This window comes from Leuciscus leuciscus (genome assembly GCF_965113295.1).
Source record: "Leuciscus leuciscus genome assembly, chromosome: 20".
Taxonomy (NCBI): Eukaryota; Metazoa; Chordata; class Actinopteri; order Cypriniformes; family Leuciscidae; genus Leuciscus; species Leuciscus leuciscus.
In genome coordinates, this window is record NC_138744.1 from 36,341,391 (window position 1) to 36,350,379 (window position 8,989).

At 36.0% G+C, this 8,989-nt stretch overlaps 1 protein-coding gene across 2 annotated transcripts in view; it reads right to left on the minus strand.

Moving 5' to 3' along the window:
• iglon5 (IgLON family member 5) overlaps nucleotides 1-8,604 on the minus strand; it is a 409,655-nt gene extending 401,051 nt beyond the window's left edge. For both annotated transcript variants that reach the window (XR_014200698.1, XM_082150106.1), the window contains exon 1: nucleotides 8,143-8,604. Coding sequence is in view for 1 of the 2 variants with exons in the window: in XM_082150106.1 (XP_082006232.1) it covers nucleotides 8,143-8,467 (325 nt within the window). In the remaining variant the exon portion in view is untranslated. The remainder of the gene's footprint in view (nucleotides 1-8,142) is intronic.
• Nucleotides 8,605-8,989: the final 385 nt, after the last annotated feature.

The following is an 8,989-nucleotide window of genomic DNA, read 5'->3' on the forward strand; positions in this document are numbered from 1 at the left end:
TGATCACTAGAAAATGTACACAAACATCTCTTTTTAATGAAATTCAATTGCACAAAGCAAAAAGTGCTTCACATGTGTTTTGTGAATTTACAAGAAGCCTCATGTGCAATTTAAATACTCTAGGTAGAAGCTATTCTGCTTTTGCTGGAACGCAGAAGAAGGTTTTGCCTGAATTTAATTCACATTATTGCTTCTCTTTAGAGAAAATGTTAACAATAATACAGTTTTGCTTTTTAATATTGTTTAACATCAAATAAGTAAAGTTAATTTTGAAAATAAAGTGCAAATGAGCCACATTTGCATAGAAAGGAGGCATGTTCACGTAGAAATGAATAATGACTTCATTTTAAGCACTCACTACGCACCACTATTCCTGAATAAGAAGAGCTTAGCGCTGAATTAACTTGCTCAGTTCGTTGCAAATGTGTGTCTTCAGGGAAAATGTTAGAAAATGCATGCAAATATCTTTTAAAAAAGTGCAGAACATTAAATGTTGAATTTAATGTAAAAAAGGTGCAATCTATAAGCATTTGCTTAACATATTTATATGTCCACAAGAAAATGTAAATGAAAACACATGCTTTAAAAGTCGATTGTTTGCCGCTTCGTCTGCGCATCTGCCCGGGAATTGACTGGATCCACTAGGTGGCGCTCATAGTTGATAAAGACTAAAAGAAGATGAAAATGGCAATAGAAACACCCAAAGACCAATGTGGAAACAATAAAAATAGATATGCAAGGTCTTGAAATTTAACGCAGTCCAAGTGAGCATATAAATAGCGCTATTTTTGTGAATAAAACCACTTCATTTACATAAAAAGACGGTGTGTTTGTGCTGAAAAGTATAATGACTCTGCGCAGCGGTACTCCGGCACATTTAGCATCTGGTTGAGCTGGACTGCGGGCAGTTTGTGAATAAAATGCACTGAAATAACATGCTAAATGGTTTAGTATCTGTGGGGAAAATGTTTACAAATCCTCTACGGCTTGAATGCCTTAGCGACGACACATTTCAAAAAGTCCAGATCGCCCCAAAAAAAGTGCCATCTGTGTTTCCAACAGGTGTAATAAGCAACCTAAGGCTCGAAGCCCAACGCGACTGAATCAGCACCAGCAATGCCATTACGTCAACGGCTCCTTCCCACTAAACACACAGGCCAGGTCTGTCTGATGGACTTCAAGCCGGCAGCAACAAAGACGAACAGATCCAGAAAAAACAGAGCCACTGAATATGTGCAGAGCCAAGTCTGGAGAGCTCCACATCAGAGAAAGACAGGAGCCAGTTTTGAAAGACGCAGCATCTGTTTCGGCTGGCAGAGGATTGATTTCAATGCGCTTTCTCTGCCAGCCAGTCATCCCAGTCCTGGAAAAGAGGGAGACAAACCAACACAAACCATTCACATTGACCCACTTGCCCCACTATGTACTGCATAAACGTACAAAATCGGTTATGATATCCTGAACAACCGGTTCACCTGCTCCCAGCCAACACATGATCTCCGCTTTTCTGCTGAAGTTTGAGTTCAACAGGTGATTTTGGAAAACTTGAATAACTCCCAAGAACATATCGGTAATTTAAGCTTGCAAATGTGGATTAGTATTAAAAGTGCAAAGCCTTCAATGCAATGATAATGTTAGAATAAATGCACTAGAGAAGACTGTGCATGTTATTAGTAGAGATGCACAATTAAGTGTATTTTAATTGTGATCACGATTTGTGCTTCTCTCAATTATATAAGCTTAATCCTCAACGATATTTGCAATATATCCCAGCATGAATGTTGATTATACTGTTTTGCAGATAGCACTGATGTTGCGCAAGTGCATTTCTTCAGCAACCACACAAAGCCTTTTTTGTTGATTTAATAGAACATTAACATGATTTGGAAATGATTTTAATTAATATGATTGAAGCTTATTAAGGCTTCACCAGTTATCATAATGTAGAAAGATAAGGTAAAATAAACCTTGCTGCACGATTAATCGTTAAAAGATTGTGATTTCGATTTAATCACCCACGAAATCTTATTCCTAAATGGCAAAAATCCAGCAGGGATTGAACAGTTGTCATGTATGGATAAGAAACAGCTTCACAGACTGAAGGATCATTATTTCTGTCTTGCAATAATTGGGATAAAACTTGGATAAAAGTTTATTGCGGATATAAACACCGATGTACGGTAGAGATCAAAATTGTCAAGTTACTTTTTAAAAGGTGATTTACTCACTTTAAATCCCCCCTGTGGTGAAAAATCTAGTTTTTAATGTTGTTTATATGTGTATGTGGTGTTTTTAATGTGCTTTAAGACAAACCATGTGTAAATTCATAAGTCGACAGCATTGCTGAGTATTTTCTCCTTAAAACTGCAGTGAACCAAAGAACGCTTTGAAATCGCTGGTGTTTCTGATGTCACCAACTACCTTGTAACCAATCAGATCAACGTGTGATCGTCAACGAGGGGATCTCTGAGCTGAGTGAGTGAGTGGAGGCGGGGCTCATTTGCATATTCATAGAACCGCGTATACTAAATGAGGCAAGGGTGTCGAGTTACATTCAAGATATTTTAAGGCATGAACACATTTTTTTCAAGGAAAAAACATTTAAATATGTCATTTTGGTGATCAAATATGAGTTTTAAGGGATACAAATATTGACTACAGGGGGACTTTAAAATAAAGATTGCATCAATTACATCGTTACGCCAGTAGGTGGCGACAAGTGACTGAAAAATTACATCCCTTCCGATCTTCTAGCAAATGTTATTTGTTCAGTTGTCTATTCAGAATCGTGGGAGACTCGTTATTTATATCTCTATTTAAAAAATAAATAAAAATTGTGATTTATCCAGAATCGTGTAGCTCAAGTACGAGTTGACGTTTTCTAAATTTGTAATCCGTGCTTCGAATTTTTGCACAAAACAACAATCATGAGTATTAGTTATACCATTATCATGCAGCTTTAGTTATTAGTATTCATCCCTGGTTTTGCTCCCTAAACTTAACATGCACAGATTACCACTTCTGTCTGCCGCAGATTTATTGCAAGAAACTGCACAGAAAATGAGAAAAGCTTCATAATAGGCACATTATAAGTCATAAACACTGGTTCAGTTAGTCCAGAGTCCAAATGAACTGTACCAACAAAGCAAAACGCGAGCTTTGACGTCAAACGGACTGGAGTCTGCAGCAAAACTTCTCTTGTGAAAGCGCCCTTAGATACCCTGCAGGGACTTATTGTGTTGCAGTGCGATTAGTATTCACAAGCAAAATGTCGAAGCAAAATATGCCCTGCAAGACAAACAGAACAAATGCAATCTCTCTCTCTCCATTAAAAGCAATTAGTCCTAAAAAGACAATTAGGAAAATACCGATTCATGACTGGTTTTGCGATAATAACTCTCATCTTTGATATTTTGTCAGATTTCTGTCTGGTCTAGGTCAGTCAAGGCCGCATTCAGAAGCATCATTTTAATTCGATTACATAAAGGCCACTAAGCAGCCTCAGTCGTTTCAAGGCATGTGTGTGTTGGGTCAAGGGAAAGAGGCGATGCATGTGGCACTGAAGTCTAGGTCACATGACCAGCTCAAGGGTACAAAACCAGGGCAGGGACCCAGAAATCTGCCCACAATCCCACTGTGGTATTGTCGAATACGTCCTGGAAATGTCGAGGAAAGAATGAGCTAATTGAACTAAACACGTTTTGAGAACAGGAACCCCTCTGCCTTTGATGTAGAGACTAATGAGGCTTTTGCATTCTTGATTCATTTGCATAAAAGTACTGTAGTGGCACCAAGGTACAGTAAGGGTATCAGACTGTGGTGAAACTGTGATGCCAGAGTATAAAAAAAAAAAAAAAAAAAAAAGATTATTGTATAGGCCTAAGAAAATACAATCTTTCTACTTCAAAATGTCACTTTTAATTGCAATATGTCACTTGCTATTTCTTTGTAATTAATTGTGAAATTTGCTGGCAATTTCTGTTATATATTTGGTTTTCAGTGCATAGTACTTTTTTGAGTAAAAAATTAAAACATTGAATAAAAAAATGGAATTACTTTGAAAAATTTTCACTTCATTTTTCATGGTAAATTTCACAAACATGGCAAGTAACGCATTGATTTAAAGATCAAATTTTGAAGAAGAAAGAAAGAAATAGTATTTTCATGTAAAACATACTCCAACTACAGTATAGTCTGATGACAAACTGGCTTGACAAAGTCTTGTCTGAACGTTTGAAATTACTTTGAAAAGCTTGAAGTTTGAAGATTAAAATGTTCGAAAGTTAAAAAAATACGATGTTATTAACACACTGTTAATGTTTTAGCAAGTTGCGAGCATATTCTAACATGATTTAGCAAGTTGAAGGCATGTTTCTAGCATGAATTAGCACATGGCTATTTAATTTAACATGCTTTTAAGAACATGCAGAAGATATGCTGGATTCTCCGGTAGTGGGCGGAACTAATCCGCAAACGGCAATCTCATTGGTTGGCGCTCGTCTATTACCGTCCTTGTTTTGATTTCAGCAAATCAGTTTGAGCGAACGCTGACAACGTGATTAATATTCATGAACCCAGCAGCTTACAAATCCTTATTGTTATTAGTAGTAGAATTAGTAGTAGTAGTCTTATCTTTTAATAATAAGAATTACTATTATCTATTAATATTTACTTTTTTTTTTTTTTTTTTTGAAACACTGAATGACCAACAATATCTGAAGCACCACCACCAACTAAGTTTTAGTTCAAAATGACTAAAGTTCCATCATTAAATAGTGCGTGATTATCATAATATCATGATATCATGCTTGACTGACAGATGTTAAGAGTTTACATTCTGATATTTAAAAAGTTGTGCCATTTTATAAAGATAAGCTGATTTGGTGGAATCAAATATATATATAAATATAACAGCCAATGGTGATTCTATTGCCAAGGTATGGTAAGTCACATGACAATGACAACATTTCATTCATACACAAATTCATACTAGAACATACTTTTTAATGGTCGAAAAGGAAGTTTCAAACCAAATGTAGTTTCATACATACGGTGTATGATTTCAGACACAGTCATAGAATAACATTAATAAGTTTAAATAGGATTTCAAATATGTTAGTTTTGTCAAGCCAACATAATAATCAGTGTTTTATTTGAAACTTTGAAAAATAATTCGTTTTCTAATTGTATAAAAAGTGCAGATCTTGTTTTTGAACAGTCTAATTCTGTCACAAAGACAGGTGTGATATCTCAGGACACCTATTTCAGTGACATCTGTCAGGCAACGGGGACATTTTATGTGTGATGTTTCAAAAAGAAGTGCTTCAGGATATTTTTTAAAGAGAAGTCATTTCATTATGGGTGATCTAAAAATATTGTATAAGGCTGGAGGTTAAAAAAACACATGTATTCATTTGGCAGACGCTTTTATCTAAAGCCATTTGGAGTTTATTCAAAGATAAATGTATTTTTTTTATACCAGCAATACCTGCTGACAAAGTTATGCAAGAAAATATATATATATTTAGGATCTTTTGGTTAATCAGATTCTGCACTTCAAACATGGATGACGGAAAAAGACAAAAAAAAATTTTAAATCAATATTAGAAAGGCCAGCAACTGTGAGCAAGTGTAAATTATGTGGTCAGTACATATCAAATTATCAGACGCCCGAATCAATTTCCCTTGTGCAGAACTGCTGAATTGTGAGAAAAAAGCATAATGAGTTTCAGACAGATTTTCCCCTGAGCAAACATCATCAGCACTGTTGAGTCTGAGGGAGAACAAACTCTCAAGGTGTCGAGTTTACCCGAAACACACGCTAAAACATGCTCTTCTCCCACGCAGGGTCGCATGTCCTTCAACAAGTCCATCTTGTATGATTGGAAATGTTAAAAGAATAATTCCAACAAAAGGGAAAATTCCGGCATTATTTACTCACCTTCATGCTGCCACTTTTTATCCACGGAACACAAAAGGTGAAATTGGTATGCAAAAAAAGGTGCCATTAAGACTAAATAACAGCACAATGTTCAGTTTTGCATCCGTGCATCAGCAGAACTGTCCTCTAATAATGAAAATCGATTCTGATTAACACACGATTTATGCAAACTTTAATAGGTGGCATGCATTGGTTGAAGTGCAAGAGACACTTTGCGTGCACATGCAGGGAATAAAACTCCTCCCACGGGGCAAGAATTATTAAATTTGTGTTCATCGTGGTAAAGGGCTCAAAAAGTGGAATCAAACATCATTTCAAAGCAAGTATTCATCCATTCACAGCACACCAAAAGCTATTATTCCATCCCTGATGCCCCATGCGTTCCCTGACAGATCAATAATACAACAATAGTCCTCCAAATCCATACGAATCACCCAGCTGTGTCTGGTTTTCTTCATCTTTCTGATATTAACCATTTCACCAAGTGCGACTGTCTCAGAACAATCACAAAGATGATGGCTAGGAGTAGTTCATCTTCACACAAATCACATACTCCTTTGTCAACAGTTAGAGTCAAAACTGCTGCAACACAACATTTGTGTCTCCTAGTGTGGGGTTATCACCATTTCACGTTTCACCATTCACTAAAAATATATTGAAGCAATTTGCATCAACCATTTCAGAGAAAATATTAAATTCAACAAATAATTGCATGTAGATAATCACCGATATTCAGTGAAGTGCCATTTGCTGGATCTCTAAAGAATAGCCACCAACCATTGTCTGTTCAACATTAAAATAACACTATAAAATTCATATTAATATAATTTATGCAAATATAATAACAAATATGCCAATATTAATATATCAACATCAAAATATTCATGATGAGTCACTAATTATTTGTATATCAGACACTTAAATGCCACCTACTGGCTCTCTAAAGAATAGCCTCAAACAACACCATTACATCACTGCCTATTCAACATTAATAAAACTATAAATATAGGCTACAACTAAAAATGTATATTAGTTAAATATATAATAATAATGAATATGGCAATAATAATATTTCAACATCAGGCAAAATCACAACAGCAATAATAAAATATTCATGATGAGACACACATTAATATTCAGTTATTATTATTTGCATATCAGACACTTAAAAGTAAAAAATAACTATTATCGGTTTCTGAATATCGGTTCTACCGATAAATGCCACCTACTGGCTCTCTAAAGAATAGCCTTAAACAACACCATTAGATCACTGCCTGTTCAACATTAATAAAACTATAAATATACAATTAAAATAACATTTAATATTTATACAATATATGGTAATATAATAACAATTATATATATATATATATATATATATATATATATATATATATATATATATATATATATATATATATAACAACAACAGCAAAAACCACAACAGCAATAATAAAATAAAAAAACACTAAGTCTAATGGTTATTATTATTATTATTATTATTATGCATACTGGATATCAGTCACTTAAAAATGAAAAATAACTGTTATCAATTTCTGAATATCGGGTCTATAGAGTAACGCCACCTGCTGGCTCTCTAAAGAATAGCACCCTACAGTAGCATCAAACCACTGAGCAAAACAACTGTGACCATATAATATTCTAATTAAATAAATATAAATATAATAAATACCTAAACAAAATTTTAGGAAATACAAGTATATGGAATTATATATGGAAAATATTAGGCATCTAAAAACGATTAGTTGAACAGTATGATACTATATAATTAATTGATAAATAATTGTGTTAAACAGCCGTTTTGCATATTGGTTATTATCGGACACTTAGAAAAAAAGCATTGATCTTGCTCATAAAAAACAAAACATAATAGGTGTCACAATATCTGTAAAGGCATCCGCTGACTTGTTACACACAGACACAGAAACGAGGAAAGCTGTATTGATGTTTTCCCTCCCAAAGTGTTATTATGCAGAACTCGTGTGTTGTGGAGCGCACTTGTCTCTATGATTTGATCACACACGCGCGCACACACACACACACACACACACACATGATTCATTGGCAGGTAGACCCCCGGAGCCGCATTAGTATTCCACTCCAGGTCCCAGCAAAGAATGAGGAAAGGAACGAGTGAGGAACATTTGCTCCAGAAGAATGCTTTAAGAATTGCAACTTACCTTTCCACAGCAACGCCAAGAGCAAAGCGAGCGCGTGTCGCAACATTGCGCAGCTCATGTTTTGAGTTGATGGTTTCTTATTTCTCAGCGTCAGTTCTTGCAGCAACAGTCCGTTTTTATCTTCTATGAACGGGAACACGCATAAACCGCAGTTGTCCGTCCCTGTGTCCGATTTGACGAAACGTCCGCAGTCCACAAATCTTCCAAGTGTGCCAGCAGTGCCACAAGACGGGTCGATTCTCCCAAGTGACCCCTTGCAAGGAGACCAAACACAATCTGTTGGCGTTTGGAGTGTCAGAGGATGTATTAATAAATCCTTGCGCATAAAAAAAAAGAAAATTATAATGTATATCTCCTCAGATTTTTATATTCAAAGCAAGCGCATGCACAGAAACAGAGAACACGATAATTCGGAAGGTTTAGTGGGATGTTGTGTGCTCTAACGATCTGTTCAGTGAATCAGAATCACTGTGCATCGCTTCAGAGCGGAGCACGAAAGAAGCCTCTGATTGACAGCTCAAGGAGAATCTCCTCCACCAATCAACGAGCGGCAAGGAAGGGGGCGGGTAACCAAGGAGGAGACTTGGCCAATGGTGAGCACAGTGGGGCGGAGTCTACAAGAGCGCTATGATAATATAAGGTGATTTATAGCACGCTCAGTGCACTGCAGTACTGGAGGAAAGGTGTTTGCGTGGACATGCACATTAGTGGTTTATGTTCTCTACTGGGAGAGGTGATTTGCGTGGGGAAAGTTAGCAGAGGATTGTTTAGAAATAACACACTTGATTTATTGGGTCATTCGTGTGCAGTAGGCTACATTTTTGTGCGCCCATCTGACTTAATAAAT